General features: G+C 38.8%; 1 protein-coding gene across 1 annotated transcript in view; it reads left to right on the top strand.

Annotated features, from left to right (window-relative positions):
• Window positions 1-24,817, top strand: part of LOC104624324 (receptor-type tyrosine-protein phosphatase N2-like) — a gene marked incomplete at its 5' end in the record, with an annotated part of 88,247 nt that overhangs the window by 48,706 nt on the left and 14,724 nt on the right. Inside the window, 4 exon segments of the mRNA XM_010291661.1 lie at window positions 6,545-6,664; window positions 7,804-7,970; window positions 13,556-13,609; window positions 15,581-15,645. Of these exon segments, the coding sequence (XP_010289963.1) occupies window positions 6,545-6,664; window positions 7,804-7,970; window positions 13,556-13,609; window positions 15,581-15,645 (406 nt within the window).

Here is a 24,817-nt window from a genome sequence, read left to right as displayed (position 1 = left end):
CCCCGTCTTTCCTCCACTATTTGCCAATACATGAAATATTCTTGAAATGGGAATGCACTTCACCCTTCTTGTTAAAGATGGGCATCTGTCGCCAACAAACAAAAAGAAAGCTCACTTGAGTGGAGGTTTACACTGTTGTGATTATAGGGAGTAGGAAGACCTCATTTCTGCTCCTTTGGTTATTTTCTATTTTTATTGCAAGAATATTAAATGTAAAGTGCAGAAGGAGTCCCAGGAGTAAAGACTTGAGCCTTAATGTGAGCCAGGGAATTTGGTTGCCGTTTGCTTTTTGTTGCCCCCAGTCCTGCATTTCTTGATCTAAAATTATTTTTAGAATAATTTTTCTCTACCCATGTATTATCAGCGTCCATTCAAAAACTGACTGCTGTTTTCCTCACAGATCACACTAGCATGTTAAGAACCCAGTTCCTGAGTTGCAGTCCTGAGGACATGATAAATCTTTGCATGTCTGTTTGGCAACACTTGCTTCTCTCTTCCAGTTTTGGAATTCAACAAAAGAAATACAAATACTGTCAGTTGACTGTTTCCTGTCTAAAAAGGATTAGTCATTAGTCACCTCCAAGGGCAAATCCCAGTGGGCAGGAGACCGTGTCCCGGTAGCTGAATGAATCTCCCCACAAAATCGATGCTCCAAGCCCATGGGCTGAGTCGGAACAACTGTACCAAACCCTCCCCTGCTCTCATTGCTGGTTTCAGTGCTCCCAGTTCAGCATGTTTTGTGAGTGCTGAAATTAATTTACAGACTAAATTATTTTTCTGCATTTTGTTCTTCTGTGCAGAACACAGTGCTTTCAAGCAGTCTTGATTCCCAAGAATCCTTGCCCGGAATGGGATTTCCTGCATGTCTAATCAGTTCTCACCTTCAGAAAGAAGAGCAGATGAAAAGCGACACAAAGCAATTCAATGTGTAAAATATGCATATTTTAATTTAATAAAAGAAAAACAGCAAGGGAGAGATAGGCACAGAACAGTAGCCCCTAGAGCTCTAGTAGCTTGTCAAGCCATGTGAAATAAATATAGCATTAGGAATTCCATAGGCATTCAGTAAAGGAGTGTGTGTTTACCATGCTCACTTCTAATTATAGCTCCAGTTGGAGAAGTTGTCCTTTTAAAATTTCTGTGCCTTTATTGTTTAGGTTCCACTTTTCCATTACTAAAGTGAAAAGCTAATTACTGGCAATTTTGGTGGACTTTCTCTCCTTAATGTGGTTTTGTCAGCAATGCAATACTTAATACCACTCATATTTAAATTATTTAATAGTAAGGCTTGAGTTAGGCATCTACTGAGGAGAATAAGAGCAGTTTATGTCTCTCTGAGAAAGCCAAAGTTATTGCAACACATACGGTCGTCTTGAGTTTGCCTTTCCCATTGACTTCCAAACAAATGTTGCTGGAGCAGCAGCGACGTAACACATGGAGCCAGTCTGATGACCACGTATTTATATATGGTCCTCTCTGAAGCCATCTTTTCAACTGCAAGAGTCAGATATCTTTTTAATTAAATACAGATTGTTGATTGTTAGTTTTTCAACCTACAAATTTGCTTAGCTGTCTGGCATAGCTATGACTTTGCAAATGGCAATTCTGACTTTGCCAAATTTGACCCATTTCATATCAAAATGATAAGTCATTTTCAACCAAAATGCTTCACAGAAAAGGTTGCTTTTTGACTGGCATACATTGTGATGTTCTAGTTGATAAAACAAATATAAATTCACCCCCAAACTTTTTTTTTTTCAGTTAAAAAAAGGGTTTTTTAACCCATTAAAACATTGAATTTTTGTTTTAAAATATTCCAGAAAATACTATTTTCTGACTGTCTCCATTCAATACAGTGTTTTCTGTTTCCAATAGAGAACTTGAAAGAAGTCACACTTGAGTTAATGACTTTCAAGATATGTAACGGTATGAATATTATCTGATGCAGCAAGGGTTAGTACCTTGCTTTGTTGTTGTTTTAAGACTCGTGTTTATTCATGCTGAGTTTTAGAATTTAGAAATTATTTGGTTTCTTCTTGCTTATTTGCTTGCTTTTCCAAATAGTTGCATTTACCAACTATTTGGGAAGCCTAAGAGTTTAAAAAGGTGAATTCTTTAGTTTGCTGAATATCTCTCCCAGAAAGCAGCTGTTGTGATTAGACTTATTTTTAGTGAACAGGCTGGATTTAACTGATTATCCCATCCATTTTCTACTTTTAAATCATCACATTTTAGAAACTTCTCCACCAGTATCTGTCAAAAGAAGAGTGTCTGGTTGGAGCACATATCTTGTCATTTCCCCATCACTAAAATAAAGAAGAAAATGACTGAAAAGGGGGTTTGGAGAGAATCATTCATTATAAAAAGAAGCTTCAAAATGATGAAGTGTCTGAAAAAAAAAAAGGGATTCATATTAACCATTTTATTTACAAGCTAGTAAACAAGGAGATTTTAAAACACAAGCTTTCAGAAACTGGTGTTTTATCAGATTTATGGCAGTGTTGTAACACTGGTTCTCCTATTTGTGGCTTTGTTTTTCTCCTTACTTGAAAAACCAGTTCCGTGCTCCTTTGCAAGTAATTCGTACTAAATATAATTCATCCCAATGTGGAAGTTCTTTGTATGGGACTAGCATGCTGGATAACCACAGCATGAGGTCTCTACACGTGGTGGATTTCATCAACAGGGAATCCTGCGGATGTCAAACGCACTGCTCATCTTTGGGTTGCAGGATTCAGCCTTTAGTTTGCAATAAATGGAACGGGATAGTGTTACTCTTGTCTAAGAAATGTTTTGAGGATGATGCGTACAGCAGGACATCATTAAACATCATTAACGTGTTACTCTCTAGGCATGAAGGCTGAAGGTAGACATGTCACACAAAATTATACACTTCCCTTTTCAGCCAAGCATGAATTGAAGAGCTCTGTAATGAGCTCCTATACAGACTTTATCACTTCCAGTCAGAAGACTCCATTCAACATTTCTTCTTCTGGAAGTATTATTGTAAATGACAAACATGAAACTGTGCTAAGTGATATAAATAAGTTTAGGTTTATATATTATGTATATTATATTTTATTTTATTTACATATTTTAATATATTTAGTTTTTCTAGACTCTTAGCGTCTAAGGCTTAATTTTGCTGGGCTCTACCTAAAAATAAAAACCTCTTCCCTGAGGACCTTATATTCTCTTATTCTTACATCACATGCATTGACTTTCTATTGTGCAAGCATACAAAGTTCAGAATTACGTGAGTTACTGTGAATTTTCAGCTGAACCTCCTCCTCTATTCTCCAAGCCCAATTGAAATGTCTCATTGGTAACCAGAGGCACTTCTCCGAAGGCTCTACTGGGATTGTACAGACCAGGTCTATACTACCTGTTTTTTACATTAATTACAAAGACACACTCCACTTTCTCGCACGTGGCCGTGGCTGGACACTCTGAGCACAGCAAAGTGTTAGGTGTTGGGAGATGTGACTTCTGAAAAACCCACCCCCAAGGTAAAGATGGAGCAGTGAACAGGCAACAGTATAAAAACTCTGAACTGCCTTTGACTCATCCCGCTTCTGCTTTGTTTGGAAAGAAATCTGGATAACAGCCTGGTGGTCTAATATTTAAGTTATCAAGGAAACAAAGAAAATGCTGTAGTTCTCCAGTCACAGGCTATGAGTCTTAGTGAAAATCCCGTCTCAATGGTAAGCGCAGGAGATGTGGTGACAATTGCTTCGAACAGGGGTGACGGCACTACATTGTATTGCCGCCTTGATTTAGTAGATTTGACTTCTGCATTTTCACACAATGACCTAAAAGAAATATTATACCCCAGAGTAACTTTGAAATTGTTTGTTTAAATTAACTTTCATTTGGATTTATGCTTAATGAAATCTTCTGAGATGCAGACAGTCCCTCTCTAATGAAATGCTGTATCTTTGAACCAATGAACAGGGTTGCCAAACTGTAAGGATTCCTCTCTAAACGAGTGGGCTTTTATAATGTTACACTTGGGTGGCACAAGCAGAGTGCTAGATGATTAGTTTATGGTCTAGATCATTGTATTTTTATTACACTCATAAAAACTGTGTTTCTCCTCATTTTCGTAATGGCTTCAATGAGCTTCTATACCTTCTAGAGGCACATTAAATCTTTATGTGATGAAAGTACTGATTTAGTGGGGCTAGTTTTGAAGTAAGATGCATGTTTTGAATTCTTATCTCAGTCTGACTGCTGACTGAAAAGGGTGAGACTATGTTAGAATGAATGAAATCTGTATCATCTTCCTTAACATACAAAGAAGGTTCCCAGCTGTGGCCTAACGCAAATGCAGTACAAAAAAGATACAAATGACAAATCTACATCTGTCCGTAAAATAAATTATCTACCGATTTAAAGTATTTTTGCTGCTTCTGTGGCGTTATGAGTTTTTAATAAGAAGATGAGCGGATTACAGATATTTTTATTTAATAAATCTTTTTAAAGGGAAAAAGAAAGAAGACAATGATTCTTTTTATTCCTTACATTCAACTGTAGTTTTTTTCCCCACTTCTGTTCAAAATTACTGGTAATGCTATTCTGTGCAAACCCTAGATTCATTTCTCTAAATAACTCGAAGCTGGGTTTAAAAGTTGTTTTAATTATGTTGCAAAATGAGAAAAAAAGGAAGAAAAATGTTATTTGTTTCTCTATATGCAAGCTGTTCTTAAAAGAGAAGACAACATCATTATCCATGAATGGGAAACCTTTTTATTTGATATGTAATTAAAAAAAATAATCCTTGAATTGAATGTATCATCTCATCTTTGCAGAGTTTAGACAAAGGCCTTTTTTGTTTACAAAATTTACATGTCAATAGGGTTGCTTATAAATATTTCTGTGAAATAAACATAACCCTTCACAAAAAGAGCAGTTTACTCTTCATTCAGTAATTTTATATGCTAGCAAAAAGACAATGAAAGTTGTATGCAAATATAACATCAATGTACAGCATAATAATAACAGTTTTTAGTGATTATGCTGCTTGGTATTAATTCATAGGAGCCTTTTTGTTCAGCCATGGGCTGTGTTTGGAACGCAGATACTCCAGACCAGAGCAGCTCTGCTGGTTCTGCTCTTTGTGAGAGACATCCACAAATCCTTTAGTTAAGGATGTGTTGGATTCCTGTATCCCACTCTGTGGCTGGTCTAAATGATGAAGCGATCACGCTGGTAGTGAAAATAATGCACTGTTTTCCTCTGTTCCTGCTGTACCTGTGCTCTGTGAGCGCACAGTCTGCAGCAGGAGTTGGGCTTTCCTTCTACCACCAGGAAAAAAAGAGTTAATACTAACTTATGATACATTATTTTGTATATTAACCTGATGTTTTGAATGGCTGAAGGATCATTCAGACCATGAAAATATTCCAAATAGAATTACTCTGACTGGCTTTGCGGATTAGCTGAATTTGAGTAAGAGAAGGTTATGTAACTTTTGTTCCTGAGGATAAAGTACACAGAAATCAGAAAAAAAGGAGAGGAGAGGAGAGGAGAGGAGAGAGAAGGAGGTGGGGTGGAGAGAAAGAATAAAAAAAATATGAAAAACAAAAGGAAGAGAAAAAAGGAAAAGAGAAAAAAGAAAAAAAAGAAGAGGAAAAAAGAAAAGAAAGAAGGAAAAACTGATGGAAGGAGGGAAAATGAAGGAAGGAGGGAAGGAAGGAAGAAAAAGAAAAAGAAAAAGAAAAAGAAAAAGAAAAAGAAAAAGAAAAAGAAAAAGAAAAAGAAAAAGAAAAAGAAAAAGAGAAAAAGAAAGAAAGAAAAAGAAAGAAAGAGAGAGAAAAAGAAAGAGAGAAAGAAAGAGGAAGGAAGGAAGGAAAGAAGGAAGGAAGGAGGGAAGGAGGGAAGGAGGGAAGGAGGGAAGGAGGGAGGGAAGGAGAAAGAGAGAGAAAGTAATGCACATTTGCAACAAATCTTTTATAAATGTGCTTTTGGAGGGATGGTTTCTCCATCTGGAATGTTTTTGGAAGAACAGATTTGGTTTGGATTTTTCCTGCCTTTTCCTCATTACTGTTGTTCAGATGCAACTTTTATGATTGTTTCAGCAATGCAGCAGTTTAGTAGCTTTTGCTAGGTGGCAAACTGTAAAAGGGGGACATAAACAGGTTTCGGTACACGCGACTTTAGTAGGTCCCTGCTGCTTTAGTATTAAATATCAAATCCCAAATAGTTGTCTGTTCTGCAAGCATCACTCAGTGTTCCCTTTGTGGATCTAAAAGTTTGACAGAAAAGCGGCTGAACATGGTACCAGGAACGAGGAGAGATTTTGTGGAAGACCTGAATTGAAATCGTAGGAAATTCTTTAATATTTCATGGACGCCTGCGAAATATGGTGTCAGTTTATTCAGGGATTTGAAAGCAGCTGCAGATTAAAAGTGTCTAATGAAAATGAAATAAATTTCCTGTGAATGGAATAAATTTTGATTGTGTGTCTGAGTGCAGTAATTATACATGTCACGCAGTAATTAGGCAGTCACAATGTGGCCACGGTGTCGTTCTTTGTCTGCAGATGGTCTGGGAGAACGGCTGTGTCGTTATTGTCATGCTGACACCCCTCGCGGAAAACGGAGTCAAACAGTGCTACCACTATTGGCCAGACGAAGGGTCAAACCTCTACCACATCTACGAGGTACCTAAACAAAATATCTGGTTGTAAACGCGACAGTGAGCGTACGGGTTGATTTCACACGGGGCAAAATGGTGTTGAAGCCGAGCTAACCTGGAGGTCGAGCTGAGGGCTCTTAAATACGCTTGGTGTGCCTTTGAGTGGTTTTAGACCTGCAAAAAATTTGAGCGCGGTTTTGATAGCAAGGTGGTTTCCGCTGAATAAAATCTAGTAAATAATGAGCAAAGTATTACAATGAAAAAAGGACGATAGTTTTGTTTTTCAAATGGTTTTGCAGTGGCTGAAATGTGAAGCCGTATATTTATATTTTATAGAAAATAGTATTTTTAGAACTAGTGAATTTTGCCTTAGGAAAGCCATATGTATATCTTTGCAGAAAAACCTCTATATAGCTTTAGTAATTAATGCTATTTTTATCTCTTGCCTCAGTCACAACAACAAATATATATTTTTATTTCCTGCTTTACAATTCTAGCCCAAAATACCATATCACCAGTTTTGTTGCAGTGTAACATTGACAACGGCTATCAGATTTTTCCAGTTGTCCAGCTGAGTAGAGGAAGAAAACAATACCACAGTGCCAAATACGAAGATTGAGAAAATGTGAAGAAATACTGTTATTTAAACTAAAAAGTGAACCAACTCATTTTCTGAAAAGATTAACTCTGCAAATAAGCTGCATTTTTAATGCTTATTTTTCTTCATAGCAGAAGAATCTGACTTTTCACTTTTCATGTGAATTCAGCTCAAATTTTTAGGACCACTGAGAGCAGCCTGGGTAATGCATTGTGGGCATTTCCGAGTAGGAAGCGACTGGCAGTCTAACATGGATTCAGGCAGTGTCTTTTGTATTCACGTAATGATATAAACTTTCACTCTAGTCATTTTTTTCTTTTGCTTTAAAACTGTCAAGAATTTTTTTTTACATTTTCAATAAATAGCAGTGGCAGCTAACCCCTTCCTGACAACTACACTAACTGCTAAATTAAAAAAAAATATTTTCTCAGCACTGGCCAATTTGCTAATAAAAGTAAAACTTCCATCCAATTCCTTCATCCCAGACATCTTACACCTGCAATCCTGAAGATGTGGCTTGCAGTCGAAATTGCTGATCCCCATTTGTTCCTTCCTGTGGGGTGTAGGTAAACCTTGTCTCTGAGCACATCTGGTGCGAGGATTTCCTCGTGAGGAGCTTCTACTTGAAGAACCTGCAGACGAACGAGACCCGCACAGTGACACAGTTCCACTTCCTCAGCTGGAACGATCAGAGGGTTCCTGCTTCCACGAGATCACTTCTGGATTTCCGCAGGTAAAGCACAAAGTATGACAATTCATTTAAGACGATACAGACCTGAGGAACTAAACTAGTCCTTTTAATTGTCCTTTAAATATTTCTGGTTTGAAAGGGGGTTCCTCAGCCTGTGATGCCACAATGCTAAACTAACACAAAAATCTGCAGTAGGTTGATTTTTAGTTGTCTCACACATAAATGTTGCCTGGTTTTAAGACATACTCATCTCCCATTTAGACATCAATACTTCTCCCTTCGGTGGTACAGCTCTTCGGTGCTTCTGTGCTTCTTTGTTTCCAAGTATTTATCCATTCTGCAACTTCCAGGCTTTTTGTGTGGCTGCCCTATGATCCTTATTGCAGGAATCTCACAAATAATGTTTGTAGTATGAGCATGCTTGGAAAAAAAAAGATCACGATGGAGTCGTATGGCAATAACGGCATTCCCACGGGAGCGTTTGCTCATAAGGATCAAACAGTGAGGTCTCTAGACTTTCTTTGGCTGCAGGAAGGTGGAAATTTGAGAAAGCAGATGAGAATGTTGACAAAGCATACCCTCTGGAATTTTAAAGAAAGTCAACGTGGCTTTAAAATATAAATATACAAAGGCAAAACCTGTGAAAGTCCTTGCCACCTTCTCTAATGTTTGCAGTGTCTATCTAAATTTTAATTTGAAAATTAAAGCCATGCATGATAAATACTGGAGCGAAATAATCTTCATTTGATTGCAAACCGTGCCCAGTGCATCGTGTGTAGGTGTTAGCGTGTATCAGCTAATCCACAGTGATGCGCTTATGACTAATGAAAAGAATCTCCGGGAGGTTTGGGGAGTTGGTTCTCAATCCGCAAGCGCCTGTGGGATCACGTGTGTTCTCTACGTACTACAGTATTATCTAAAACCCCCCAAAATGATTATAAGGGTCTCAGTGCTCAAAAGGTCCAAACTTGTTTCTTTCAATAAATGCTGGGAGCTCTGACTGATGCCAGTCGGAGTTACGCGTCTGCACCTGAGGGGAGAAGCTGGCTTATGTCCAACGGCAGCTGGTGGCACAGTTGTCTGTTAGCAAAATTTTACCCTTAAAAATTTAGGACTAAATACCCCGCTTCATCCATCAGTATTCTTGTACGTGTTGCAAGACTTTTCAAAGCAGAGAGTCATCTCACACAGCGCAGGTCAAGTAGCGGAGTACAGCTGTGCTGGGTCACGAGGAGCTGTATCTGGGTAAGAATGTAAGGATATGCTGCGGAATTGCAACGCAAAAGTAATAGCGGAGGAAGGAAGCACGGCCATAGGATGGAGTTGAAATTGTAATTGAATTTTTGAAGTTTTCTTCTCTGGGTTCAAACTTTAATGTGCTTTCTATAGGTTGATTTCCCTTTGCTTTTGGTACCATGGAAATTGCCTGTAGTGAATTTCTGTAGTGAAAATTCTGAATTGGTTCCATTAAGCCGTGCTAGGCTGCAGCACAGAGCCAACACAGCATCTGATTTTGCCCTTTTTGAAGTTAGTGGGAAATTTGCTAGCAATTGTAACTAGACTATAAATGACCCTGCACAGCCAGGACATCTGAAGTTTGGAGCACCTCGACTCCAACTTGCTTCAGTACAAACGGAGGTCCCTGGGTGAACTGCAGAATTAAGTCTACAGTAAGTCGCAGTTCACATTGCCAAGGAAGTACTGCTTAGAGTGATATTGTGTAAGGGTTAAACAGCCATGCTGAAGAAGTGTTGTGCAATACTTTGAAGAAGAAAAATTATAACTAGATGAGAAATGTAGTGGAGCGACCATTCTTTGTATTTGAAGCCAGTATGGGAATGAACCTGTTAAGATTTAATTGAATTCTGAGTGTTCATTTAATATGTATTCACAGTCCAGTGTAGGGTACTGTAATCATTTGCTACGTGCAGATTTTGTAGAATGAACTCATAATACTGAATGCATAGTAAAATTCCGCCTGAAAAGGAATTCTGGCATGCACAATAGCTGGTCTATGAATCTCAGTTTTCTTGGTCATCTGATGTTGCTGGGTTTTTAAATGACAAAAAAGTAATGCACTATTGCTGAAATAATGTGTTTGGAACTCATTTATACAATCCATGTTTTGCACCTGAAGCTTCCTATTTAAAGGACAAACTCTGCTGGATTACGACAGCTGAGTCATAAAGCCCCCAGAATAAACGTCTGACAGCGCTACCGTACACGTAGTAGGGTAGTGCCAGGAAGGGGCTGCTCTCATTTCTTTTAATCTATCTGTGTTTTTATGTGCATTCAGTGTGTTTGTATATATATATGGATATGTGTGTATATTTATATATTCACATACATATATGAAATTAAACATATACATAACCAACCCTCTATTTTTTATAATTCATCACCAAGAAAAATTGGATTCCCAAAATTACCTTGCCCAGAGTCTGTGGAAATATGGACCTTAAAATTTTTATTGAAGTAAATTTTGCAAGTCTCTTTGAAAACTGAAAGCTTACATTTTTCTTACTATGTATCAGATAGTGTTTTAGATGATTTTGCATTTAGCAGATACATTAAACCTTGCGGAATAATCTGTCATACTTTCACAATGTAGGTATAAATTGCCAAAAAGAGATTATTCTATATATTTTAAAAATCTGTGCAAAAGACAGTCCCTGAGAGGTGAGGCTACTACAGAAACCACTGGTCAGTTTTAAATGCTTCTGGAGTCCTAATTTCATTTTGAACAATAGACCAATCATTATTGCTCTGGACTAGCTTGTTAGTCATGCACTGATATGTGTAATTAAATATTTCTTGAGCCCAGAGGGAGCACATTTACACTTTAAAGAGGGACTGCTAAGCTAAAAGATAATTAGCATCACATGTGAGGGCTTTGCTTAAAATATATATCTATTATGCTATCACTTCTCGCTGTGTGCAATGGCATTTACTAACACTGCTCACTTTAAAAATGGACAAATTCTTATTTTGCCAGCTAATTAGCGGTTGCCAGTGTCATTTTTGTGATGTTGCAGCTAGTAATATGAGCCCAGTTGCATAGTCACAAAAGTGATCATTGGAAACTGTGACTCTGCTGCAGGGACAATGTGGGAAACCCCTTTTCTGAGCCTCTAACGACCTCTGACCTTTGCTTGCTGATGGTTTGCATGATGATTTCTTTTTCACTCAATGAGCCAAGGGTTGGTTTGTATTACTAATCATTCTTTCTAAGTTAATTCTTCCTGTATATGTGTATATATATAAAATATAGATTTTCTTCAACATTCAAGAACTTTGCTTACTGGTGAGTTTTCAGCTCACTCTCATTAGCCAGAGCTAAGAATGAAATGAGATGTTGCTGCACTTCTAAATATTTCCATAAACTATATATAGACAAAGCTCTGAACCAGCTGGATCGAAACCTTTTGTTTTAATGTGTTTGCTGAAATGTGTGATAATGAAAATGTTTGAAACGCCTTCAATAAAACTGACAAACATAAGGTGTCTTTCCCTGACGTGTGTCTGTGGCTGTCTGATTTACTGAAAGGTCTGACTTACTGATAGGTTTAGCTCAAGTTTGTCATTGAAATTATATTAGGACTGTGGTAGATGGCTAGTCACACCATGCAAACATCATATTAGTGGGGCTATACAAGGAACAAAGGAACCACACAAGCCGAAAAAGAAATGGTAAATACCCCTCTGTAGTTATCAGCCTTTATTTAATACTTTAAATGCAGAAACGACTCTTTGCTAATGCATATGATGGGGAGCAGGGGGCGGATGACCAGCTGCATGTAGGGCAATGCAGACTGGCTATCAGATGTTGTTACAGACATTTCAAATATATTTTTTACTGTACAATACAAAGAATAAATATCAGGCTTTCTGTGTGGTATAGAAGGAGTTGATCCTCAGATATGGCCATCAAGAACTGAATGATTCATTCAGGTGAAAACTCTGCTGCAGCTTAAGTCATTGGAGTTTTGCTTGGTAGTGCCTGCGTATTTATGCATTTATGGACATACAAATGGTCCATTTAACTTTTAAAGTCAGGAGCTTCTCAATGACTTACCCCTTATTTCACAGAACGTTGTTCTACTGCATTAATTACTTACATCCAAGGAACATAAATAGAGACAGAATGTCTCTGCAAGTATGATTTACACCAGTAAGCAAAAGAGTAAGAATTGAGAAAAATTCCTGCATTCTAATGTTTAAAGGGAATCATTACAAGAACTTAATATTGTTATCAAGTTGGTTGGAATCTTAAATAGTAAAAAGCAGAATATTAAAACACGGTTTCATGGGACATCACCAACATCTCTCTAGCCTGTTTGGTTTGAGTTCCAGATATCCTGACTCCCTGTCAGATTTAGAAGTTTAGGCATCTTCGGGCTATACTGTAACCAATGTTTAAAGATATATGCATGTTTTCACAGCACAGATGTTAGTGAATAGATGAACAGCCAAGAACTAAATGATTCAGTAGGTTAGTTATGCTTTAAAATTCATAATAACATTGTACCACAGTTGCCAAATTCCAGCAGCTCACTTCAGTTTAGCAGGGGGATCCTATGTAACACTTGCGCTGAGCTGGGGTCTATTAGAGGGTCTGGGCACCCTTGGAAGCTGCCCTGTGAAATGGTTTTACAGGAGACCTTCTAGCTCCAGTAAGCTCATCAAGGAAATTGATTTAAAGGTTTTGTTTTCTTGAAGCAATGCTTTCCCATTTTAGCCTTTATTCAGCTTGCCTTGTTAACATATGTGTGCATATTTTATGGGGCTTTGGGCCTGCAACATACTTGACATGCAAAATATATCCTAGAGCAGAAGAGAGGCTTTGGGATTTTGGTTTTTATAAGGCAATTTAAATAGATTTAAACCAATTTTGTGGGCTCTATTTTTAGACTGAGTATCTTGATTTGCTTCAGCACTAGTTAATTGAGTCTACATATCAGCACACGTGTTCTATAGCTGTACTTTTATTGATTGACTTCAGATATATTCTCTTATCATTGAGAATATTTAACCAGGAAGCTGGAGAAGGCAATAATTTGTAAATACTAAATACATAAGATTTCTGCACTAGAAACAAGCTTACTGGTGGTTTTAGTTATTTTTACCCCAATAGATTGCATTTTAGAATTTTGTGAGAAGCGTTTCAGGAGATGTGGTGTTTGCCTTTCTGGGGAGAACTGGTTTTAAAAATCAGCACACATTGTATAAAGTATACCAGAATAGCCTTTTTTAATTTTATATTCCATTCGATGCCCCTCAATATTTCTTTGGCCAAGCTCACAAACTCACAAGTTGCCTTTAAAATTAAAGCATCTCATGATAATGTTAGTTTTGGAGCTAAGACATGACACATATGAGAAAAGAGATCGTTTATTTTACCTTAGCCAACAGCAATAATGGGATGTTTTCCGGGATTTCTACAGAAAAGCAATAGCGAGCTTTAAACAAGATTATGTAAAACTGCTTGTTATATTAGGAAGTTATCAACCTGACTGTTTCTTTAAAGACTGCAGTATTTGCTTTTTCTTATTGCTTATTTTTGACAGTTGGCTAAAGAAACAGTATATAATATGCTTAATTAATTTTTTGTGTCTGTTTTATTTCAGAAAAGTAAACAAGTGCTACAGGGGTCGCTCTTGTCCAGTAGTTGTTCATTGCAGGCAAGTACAATTTCTAAAATAGCTTTAGAGAGATTTGTATGTGTAAGAATTTAATATAGATGTAAACAAAATGGGCAAATTAAAGCTTTAGCTGAATGATTAAACAGGTAGCGAGGTAGGCTGAAGGTATTAAATAGAATTCAACTACATTTTAATACTAATTAATACTTAGGATCTGTTTTCGTAACAAAATTATCCTTTCCTGTTATTTCGTAGATTTTGTGTCATGACTTAACAATGTATGGCCGCCCTTTCTAATGTAAATGTTTTATTTTTTCTTTGCTTGCTTTTAATGGCCATGGTAAGAACCGGACAATGTCAGGGAGTGGAAACCTACCCAGAGACTGAGTAATTCTTTAAGCACAGATTATCTTTAGGCCTGACAGTCTGATAGACGCACATGAAAGCTATTGGGCAGGTCAATGGAAAACTTTACCATAATGTTAATGTTTGGATTTTGCCATTGGCGGCTCTGTGGTATAAAGAGGATGTTGCACTTAGTTATCAAAGATACTCTTGTACATATGGAAGATAGAAAACCAGCCCTGCTAAGAGGCAGGTCGTTTGACATGTGGCACTCCACTTGGGGTGAGAGTGAGGAGGAGGGGGACATGTTTCTCACCTGTGGCTCAGCAGAGTCACCTTCCACTGGATGCGAGGGAGCCCTCTGCAGAGGCGAACGCAGACTTGTTTGCATGGCCTTCAGGAAGCTTGAGAAAAGAAATATTTGATGCAGAATGAAGAGCCTTCAAGTTTCTTGCTCTTTCCTTACTGTGATGGATGGAAATGTCTACCATTCACTCAGTCGTTTTTGTTTTTATTGGGCCTGATCGCTGCCTCGTCTCTCATTATTCAGCTTAACTAATAAGATTGTGTCTTTGTTCTCTTCATAGACATAGAAAAAAAAAAAATTACCATTACCTCCTTTCCTCTAAGCAGTGATCTGGTGACTGAAAGAAAAAAACCTCTGTCTACAGAGACTTAACAAAAATTAAGTTTCATACCCTGCCTGTAAACAGAATGTAATAAAGTGCTTCACGCTGTTCTATTATTTTTCCTTTCATTAATTCTTGTACACAAATTGAGCTATCAATAAAAATAATGGCTTGATTAATAAAACTACATACCGGTCTAATTGGTCACACATGCACCTTTGTAAAAATTTTGGGGAGGGAAAGAAAAAAAGCTTTTACTTAAAGTCTTAATTATGTTTGCTAACAGCAGCTCTAAAAGAGCATCACGCTGGCAATTACACGTTGCTCTCTGAAAGGGACACAAGCTGCATTCAGATTAGGGAGCTTTCCCCCTCCCAAGGCTTGGTCTCACATCTCTGAGGAAGGGTTGATGATACACAAAAGATAAAGCTGTTAGGAATTGCATAATAATATTGCTTCTGGTCATTGCAACTACGGAATAATTAAAGGGAAATGTAAAAAGGAAAAACTAACCAGTTGTGATGTATAGTGCAGAAAGATGGCGGTCCCTCAGTAATCAAATATGTTGGTTCTCGGACAGGTGTCTCTATGTATTCCCTCTGACTGCTGTGTTCAAATGCAATCTGCAACATTTGGGGACTGTTCTGGATAATGTTCTGGTCTAGCTTATTCTGTGGTTCTTGGTCTCATATACAAGTCACTATAAGCTCGTTATATGTACATTTTTTGAACAGCAATGGTATCCTGGTTTAGGGTTCACTGTTGTTTAAAATGCTTTTATTGCATAAACACAACTTGGTTTAAAAAATCAAAACAAAGCCGTGTTATCCATGCAGACTAATAGTTAATCTTCCACAAGCAGCTTGTGTTAATTCAGTGCAAGCTTTCTCTCCCCCTCTCAGTACCCTACTTTAGCCTCTCATTCCATCCTCTGCCCCCATGCATAACACTATAATATTAAGGGCAGGTACCTTCATGTTGAATCTAGATGCACATTGATAGGCTTTATTTTTTCTTTTTCCCTTTCTGTTGGCAGCGATGGTGCAGGAAGAAGCGGAACCTACATTCTAATTGACATGGTTCTCAATAAAATGGCCAAAGGTGAGAATCGAAAGGCTTGTTACTTCCTCGGTACTGAAAGATATGCTTGTGTTGCCATGACAACGCAGGGAGCAATATTCACAGAAAATCTGAGAATAAATTAGAGGCAAATTGTACTCTTCCCCGAACGTTTGTAAGTTTTATTTTCATAGCGATTTCAAACAACAAACCTGAATGCAAGTGCTTTGTGAATGAGCAGGTGTTTTCGTGCTGTTGAGGAGTATTTGAATTTTTAAATTTATCTTTTAAAAAGGCTATTCCAGTTTTTAGAAGACGATACCTTGGGGTTGTACAATCCTTATTTAGTGCTGACGTGAGTTAGGACTTGGGCTGCTTCATGACTCTTGCCCAGTCTAATATCACCTACCCAGCCACAATGTTCAAACACGATTACTTTTATTTTTGGAGCTGCCTATTGCTACCAAAGCACTTAGAAGAGCTGGTACCAGACAGGGCCTCATGTGCTCCACAGATTTGTCCCTTAGGAGGAAAAAGACTGTAGTGAACAGGACAGAGGACTGAAAATAAATGGGCTAATGCTCTGTTACCAACTCTGCCACTGACTGTTCAATACTGAACAATTATTTAACTTTTCTGTTCCTTAGTCTCCTTGCCTGTGAGATGTAATTTTATGAAGTGGTAAATCATCTGTCAACATAAATATATACTGTTGTTTGTTTAAAATGAAGCCTATAGATTCTCTAGAGACTGGGACCATTCCTTAACTTTTTCTTGATCGGTAGATGGTTCATGGTGGGAAGTACTTGAGATGCCCTGAAATAATCTTTGTGTGTTAGAACTAAACCAAACTTTTAATACTGATACTGTCTTCAAAAGGAAGGAGGGTAAAAGTGAGCATGTAAACCTGACCGTATGTTAAAAAGACGTAATAGTCAACTTTCTGTATATAGTGTAGCCCTTCTCCATGCCTTTCTACATCTTTGTATCACAGTTTCGTAGAACCGCATTTTAAGAGGAAGAGAAATCTTGTGAGGTTGAAAATAAACAAAAAATAGTTATTTGCCATTCTTAAGCTGAGTTCTTAAGCTACCTTGATCTGGCATTATGCACATATGTGTTTGTATTTAAAGAAAAAGGATTAGTTGTAAAAACATGTATAAATGTATATAGAGAAACAGTATTTAGTTCTTTGAGTTCTAATCACTTTACAATTTTTTAAAATCTTCTGACGTAGACGTATTTTTATATGTATTTTTAAAACACACTCCATACCTTGCAGTCATCTATTGCATCCTGCATATCCCAGTCCTGTGGGACGCAGTGGCATCCCGTCCCTTTAGAAAGAAGAGTTTAGCTTTTTTTCTCTCTCTATTCTGCTAACATGTCTCGTCAAACATGGACTTGGTTTTCTGCCCATGAGCATCATGTGGAACTTGCTACTGATGTTAAAAGAAGTTGTGTGCTTGCCTTCTCCTTAGCAGCGCAGTGAAAATAAATTTTTCAGTGGGATGAGATTAGTTTTTCATGCTCATTGGGAAATAGGTTTTTACTCTGTGAAGGAATATAGAGATAATTCCAATGCTTCTTACATGCCACGTGACAACCTAGTCTTTAAAAATAGAAGCAATGGTACGTCGTGAAATTAATGTAGACCTTTGTTAGGTATTTGTTCGGCTCATTTCAGTCATCAGCAAGGAGAAGCTGTAATGAAAACTAGATTTGAAGTATATGCAATTTACTCACATAAAGAAGTAAATGAGAAGTATTTTCTAGCTTGGGGCTTTCAGCCACTTAAGGGAGGGTTGACTTTGTTGTAAAAGCAGTGAAGAATGCCATTTATTGACTCCATTGTACCATGTAATGTCAAATTCCATTTTAAGTGTGGGCTTAGCACTTCACAATACCAGACAAGTCATGTGAAACTGGCCAGAGAAAGGCGTCACAGGGCTTTTTGGAGATTGGTCACCCCCATTTTGTTCTTGACCTGCTCCCCTCTGCCCATGGGGGTGTGCGACGCGAAATCCCCTGACCTGGTGCTTTGGCTGGGGTTTAAATGAAAGATCAAAGGGCAGAGCGGGCATCTCAGCCCTGCTGAGGTGGGCCTTTCCCAGGCTGTCACACTGTGCGGCCGCCAAAGGTTTTGTTCGGGCGGGAACCGAGGCCCAGCCTGTGCGGCCGGGGCCCTCTTTGTCTGGCCTGAGAAGCTGGAGGCCCAGGTTGAGGATCCAATGTTCATCAAATGATCAAAGGCCTGAAGCCCTGGACATGAAATCTTTCTTTCCATTTCCTTTTCTTAGAGAATGAATTGCACGAGTGGCAAAGAATGCCCTTTCCAAAGCTTTTATGTGGAGTGCGAGGGCTAACTTCAGAGTCCTTCAGCGCTCAACATAAAAATGTAAGTGCACTTTCAATCTGGGCCCAGCTGCAAGGCCAGCATCTCGTAACATTTCTTTCAAAAAGGCTTTTAAGGATTAAGGCCTTCAGTCTTTCAAAAAAAAAAAAAAAACGGACTTTTAAGAATAAACTTAGAATAATTTGAGTTTCTTGTTCCACTGTCTGGTTTATTAGAAAGTAGACAATAATGCATTTTTAAATCAAAGTAAATAGAGGAGTACTTAGTTTCAGCAGTGGGAAAGTAGAAAGCAATCAATAAATGCCTTGGCTCTTTAGTGGGGTTTTTAATAGGGTAGGTTGAGAAAAGGAGCTCCTTTTTCATGTAATGATTTACTTCCCTGCATTCTCTTAGACCGTTAACTGTAAATGCCTTTGTCATTTACCATTTCTTCTCCTACTGCTCATTGAGTTAGTGCTAATACTTAGTCTATTAAACACGTTATAAATTCATACCTTCCACTATCTTGCCTATTCCCGTCCCTCACATTATTTTAGATGCTGAAAGATGCCAGCAAGGGACCCGTTCCTAAAGCCTAAAGCAGGGGAAGAGAAACCGAGGCAGGGAGGATTTAGGAATGAAATTTAAAAGCCAAGGCAAAGCACCCTGTTCTAGCACACGGGCAGGACGGTGGAAGTTAGTGCCGCGGGTAGAAATGCCACCTGGGTGTTCCTGGGGGGGTCGAGCGGGCGGGAGGGCAGGCGAGAGCTCGCACGGAGCTCGCAGGGGCCCTCGCTCAGCAAACGCCTTCCCGGCCGCCATCTGCCTTCGAGAGCCACGCAATTTAAAAGCCAAGGCAAAGCACCCTGTTCTAGCACACGGGCAGGACGGTGGAAGTTAGTGCCGCGGGTAGAAATGCCACCTGGGTGTTCCTGGGGGGGTCGAGCGGGCGGGAGGGCAGGCGAGAGCTCGCACGGAGCTCGCAGGGGCCCTCGCTCAGCAAACGCCTTCCCGGCCGCCATCTGCCTTCGAGAGCCACGCGGCGCCGGCCTGCGGCACTCCCTCCGGCTCTGCGCGGCGTCGGGGAGGATTTCCTGTTGGGCCGGGTTTTTCAGGAATTTCACCGTCCTCTGTGCCCCAAGTGCAGTGACTGCTCTGTGCGCTGACTCCAAACAGCCACGTGAAATAATCTTCTTAGATACTGGAACAGTCAGAGAACAGCGGTGTCTATTCAGTGCTGTCGTTCCCGTGTGGTGTCAGCGGAGAGTTTGAAATGCAAGTGTGTCCTTTTGTTTAGTTGTTCCAGTAACTCAGCGCTGCTATTTATCATGTAGCTTATTACTACAATTATTTTTCTTGCAGAGCAGTTGCAAGACCCTGACCCTATACTCATCAAAGTGATAACAAAAAATGAATGGTGTTGAGTCTGGCCTATTAGATACTATTTAATGTGATTTAACTATGATAACTACTTAACTATGATACTGTTTTTACATGGGTGTTACAATTTTAAGGCAGTTACCAAGACACCTCTCATTTCCCTGACAGACAGCTTAGGACAAGCTTTAATTTTGAGTGAGAAGCTGAGAAATGAGTTATTTCAACTCCATGTGCGCTTCCACAATTTAAATGAATACAGAAAATGATAATGGATTGGTTTGGTAGATAACGATGCTTGCTGGATTTTTGACAGAGACTGTTCTTCTGAGGCCGATTTCTGCTGAGATTTTCAATGTTCTTGATATATTTACAAGTTTTATCCTTTCTTACTAGGGAAGACAAACTGATTTAGATTTAGTGTACTTGATATTCCTTCCTCACCCCAAACTCACAGTAACTCTGAGCTGACCAGGTTTTTTTCTTTTTGTGGGATCTAGAGAAAAGTTGAGAATTTTCTCATTTCTTGTCTTTTCTGCAGGCTTATTGCAGTGACTAAAAGTTTGATATATTGCAAGACATTTTTATTGAGTGTTTCTGGCGCGAAAAAGAAAAAAAAATGAAATTATGAGTCTTCCCACTTTCATTTTTCTGAACAGAGAGGCTTGGATAGTGTAGATAATAGTTTGATTTTTAGATATTAATCCAGCCAGCAGCTGCTTGAGGTTTGCTGACCATCCATTTTCTTGTGTTTGAACTAGCTGGAACAAGATGAGTCAAAGGGAAGGCGAATATTAATTTTTAAATCCTTTTAAAGTATTGATTTCTGAATTCTAAAACCAACAAACAGATTTGATTTAGCAAAGCCAAACCAAGGGGTTATTCTCTCACATTCAAAAGCTTGGATTATAATTGATGAGCAGACACGCTCTGGCCTGGGCTGTCTGTGGAGGTTATCTCCCCAAGTCCTTTCCTTGCCCCTGCTACCCTATTGTCTGAGGGTCTTGTGAGTCAGCTCCTCAGCAGATGCAGTTTATACCGTGACATTTTAAGGCAAAACAAAAGATTCCTTAATTCGCCTTCTGACTCATCGTGATCAAATGATTTTGGCTAATCTGAACCCTTGCTGAGGTTTTGCTTATCTGCTGTGCGGATTTAACAATCATAATGAAGTTTTGAGGTTAGCTCCTCTCTGAAAGGATTTTATGAAAGAAAATGCTTGCCCATATTTGTGTTAAAATGGATTCAATCTGCTTATTTTTGAGTCTTTATGCAATGTCTGAGAAAATTCTATTGTTCGGTTGTGCTGATCCAAGTCTAGAGCAGACTATTTCTGATGTCCCTCTGAATGAGGGAATATTTCTTCAGCCCAGGATCCAGCTTCCCCCATGAAAATAAAAATTAACGTACTATGTGCCATACAGTGGTTGAGAGAACATATAGTGTAGAAGAGAGACTACTTTTTTCTTAAGTGGTATTTAATAGTAAGAGGGCAAGAAGTGGGATTAGAAATAGGGGGTATTCTGGAGAAAAATTTATGGCAGAAAAATTCAGGACTTAAAAATTGAATTGTTTTCATGTTCTCATTTTGAATCGATCACATTGCTGGTCTCTGAGATTTGGGTGAGAGAGATCATTATCTCTAGGAAAAAGGCAAAAAATGCAGACAGTAAAGCCTCAAAATTAGGTCTTGCTCTGTGCACTGTTGTGCTATCCACAAGACTGCCTCAGTTCTCAGCAGCAATAACGCTAACCATGTAGGTCTGAAATGTTGCTATTTCAATTTCTGAAGGAAGTTCTTAGAGTCGATGTAAACATATCATATATTATAAGGCCCAGTTTTCAGATGAGCTGCATTTATGTACTGTAACTTTTATGTAATGAGTTACCCTGGAAACACAATTAGGCAAATAGTGCTCATTCTTGCAGCCTTTCCCAGCAGATAATTAATCACAACGAGAGGTGGGCCCCCAGCTACACGCAAAAGTGTATAGGGAATGTATAGAACAGTTTTTTATGGTCCAGCCTGTGATGCTCAGGGGACTCTTGCTATTTAGAACAAGCTATTTAAAACAGTTTGTTTCCTTTGCAAAACACATTTTGGCACATAAAGCTTTAAAGCTTTTTCGACACGTTTTTGACACTGTGGAGTCGCCAATTAATAGTTCATAAAATGAAGATAAGAAAGTAGCATGTGATACAAGCTTCAGTTGTGAAATGAATTAGTGACCACGGGGAAGATGTTACTGGTTGATGTTTCCTAGTGTATGTTGTATGGACTGCATTTTTACGTGGTTTCCTTTATGGCATATAGATATTTCAAACAAGAAGCAAACAAGTTATTCATGTAATTTCTTTGGCTTTTTTCTTTTTTTATATAGTTCAGTGGTCAGGAATTACTCTGCACCATATTTCTTGAGTTATTTGCTGTTCTGGGGATTTCACTGGAAAAGAATTAAGACTAGGAAAGTGTGGTAGAAGGCAATCCTAATTATTCAGGGTTTGGGGCAAATCAGTTGTGAAGAAAGACTGATCAGACACGGGCCATTCCTTGGGAAAGGGAGCACGAAGGGGGGTCCCCATAGAGGGTTAGAAGACGCTGAAAGGAATGTATTGATGTCAGTAAGCAGCTTGAGATAGTGACTAATTTGAAAACAAGAGGTCATTGACTGAAACTAAGGAGGAGACAAGTAGATAAGGAATTTGGGCGGCATTTTTTCACACAATGGGTAGGTTAGAATATAGAAAAGTAGAAAAGCTGGTTATAGAAGTACGGTGCTATCGGTTGGAAAAGCAGCTGGGCAACTGTTTGGAAAAGGAGGTTTATATACAGAGTGAAGAACTACTTTTTTTGTACCTAATCTCATGCAGCAGTCCATAGAAGGATTTGAAGACAAGTATTTAATTGACCAGACGAAAGTCTTATGGCTGTAAAGGGTACAATGTATATTACCTAACTAAAGTGTAATTATTCCACAACTTCTATAGCTGGACCAGTTTAGTCACTTTTAAGGATAAACTTCATCAAAGAATGAATCCGTAATAATTGCATCTTTTATTCAGGTCACTCCATGTACTGTCTTGTGAAAGCATTGCCACCTACGTGCAACATGAAATGAAAGTAATGTACAGTGTAGTTCTTACAATTTAATAGATTCATGTGGGTGAGCTACTTCTATGTGCCCTGTAAAGAAAATTCATATTTTCCAAAGGGGATTCCAAGAATTTTTAGGGCAAACTGAGGCACGTTTCCAGAAATTTGTTTTGCAATCAGCATCTTAACTTTGTTCATGTTTGATTCAGCACGTGGAGATGAACTGCCTTTCAGCTAGTTTTCTTTACTGTGAGGGTTACGGCGCACTGGAACAGGCTGCCCAGGGAGGTTGTGGAGTCTCCTTCTCTGGAGACCTTGAAAACCCAACTGGACATGTTCCTGTGCAACCTGCCCTGGGTGATCCTGCCTTGGCAGGGGGGTTGGACCAGATGATCTTCAGAGGTCCCTTCCAACTCCTACTATTCTGTGATTCTGTAATTTGCCAGCAATTTCTGGAAGGGGTACTAAAAGAAGCAAATTGTGTAGAACTCTATGGGAGCTGATAACTGGGGAACACCTGTAAGTAGGCAGTAACAGCACATCCACAATTCTTGCTATCATTACCCTTTGCAATTGTGTGTGTGTGCGTGCACGTGTAAGTTAAATTTAGATGCGTGCACTGGTATTTTCTAGAGTGACCATAGATGATGACGGGTTCTCTCACCCTGTATGGAATGCAACTCCCTAACTTCTATTTCTTGCTGTCATGGTTTAACCGCAGCCGGCAACCAAGCCCCACGCAGCCGCTCACTGTGTCATCGGGGGAGAGAATCGTAAGAGTAAAAGTGAGAAAACTCATGATCTGAGATAAAGACAGTTTAATAGGTAAAGCAAAAGCCGCACATACAAGCAAAGCAAAACAAGGAATTCATTGACTACTCCCCATGGACTGGCAGGTGTTCAGCCATCTCCAGGGAGGCAGGGCTGCATCACGTGTAATTGTTTCTTGGGAAAACAGACACTGTAGCTCCCAACGTCCCCCCCACCCCTTCCTTCTTCTTCCCTCAGCTTTATATACTGGGCATCACACCATATGGTATGGAATATCCCTTTGGCCAGCCTGGGTCAGCTGTCCCAGCTGTGTCCCCTCCCAGCTCCCCGTGCACCCCCAGCCTGCTCGCTGGCAGGCCAGCACGAGAAGCTGGACTGTCCCTGGCTGTTTAGCAACAACCCAAAACATCAGCACCTTATCAACATCTTTTTCATCCCAACTCCAAAACACAGCCTCACACCAGCTTCTGTGAAGAAAATTAACTCTATCCTGGCTGAAACCAGGACATTTGCATGTAATAATTTAGGCATTTTCCTTTTATTTTTAACTTCTAGGGAGGCTGGGGAAAATCTAGATGTAAAAGAGAAACAATTCCTATATGGTATAGAATGTGATGTGACACATTCTCGTGTACAGTGGAAGTAAGGAAGGATTGGGCCTTGAATTAGCATCCATTTGCATTCAGTTACAGTGAGTGGTTTCCGCATGTTTTTTCTGCATTGACAAAGGATATTAGCTTAAAAACTGACATGGCAGTAGTGAATTTTTATCCCCGCAAGACTGCTAAAATCAGTGTAAGCTTAGAAGCATTATTTTCCTGTAGCAGTTTTTAAAATATTAGGCTGTTCCTAGGATTTCCATCTTCAGTATCACCTTCCTTTGGATTGTGTACTGACAAAGCCATATCACTTACATTTATTTACAGTATACATTTATAACATGCAGTTTTTAAGTATTAATATAAAATGTGTAAACAGTAACAGATTATGTAATGTATACTGTGTGTATATGACTGTCACAATAATTTTCATTACTTCGCTTTTATTACTTTTAAGTACTCCCTTCTCCATTTATATGCTTGCTTTGCCCATTGCCTTAGTTTTGTTGTGGTTTTTTTTTAAGAAGTGTAGTGAAATTTTAATTTGGGTTACTTTTAGGTATATAGAAGCACTTAGGCATTTTGTGCAAAATTACAGACAATTCACAGGTTCAGGTACATGTTGGGTCCATCCCTAACTACATACATGCATGCACACAGATTTTGTTCATCTCAGAGAGAGAATAAGCTTTTAATGAAAATGACAGTCTGAATACATTTTTCTTTTTTGTTATCTTTAAAAGTGTATCCCTCACTAGGTTTTTGTTATGCTTTTCTCGTTCCATGAAAAGCCTCAAATGATCCCCCTGGCCAATAGCAGAACTCCAGCAGCTACAGCAGCAGACATCTGGATAACTACAAATGAAAATTGCTTTTATTTTTGTAGTTTGTAGATGTTATTCAGCTCCCTTTTTTTAACTGTAATATTTACAAGTGGTTTTATGTAATGGGCACTCAGACAAAGCAACTTGAAGGAAGAAAATATTCTTGTTTCTTTGCAACAAACAGCAGTTGCTCTTACAACACATTTTTCTCTTC

This window comes from Phaethon lepturus, unplaced genomic scaffold (genome assembly GCF_000687285.1).
Source record: "Phaethon lepturus isolate BGI_N335 unplaced genomic scaffold, ASM68728v1 scaffold517, whole genome shotgun sequence".
Lineage (NCBI taxonomy): Eukaryota > Metazoa > Chordata > Aves > Phaethontiformes > Phaethontidae > Phaethon > Phaethon lepturus.
Note: the sequence above shows the minus strand (reverse complement) of the source record. Positions and strands in the feature narration are given on the sequence as shown.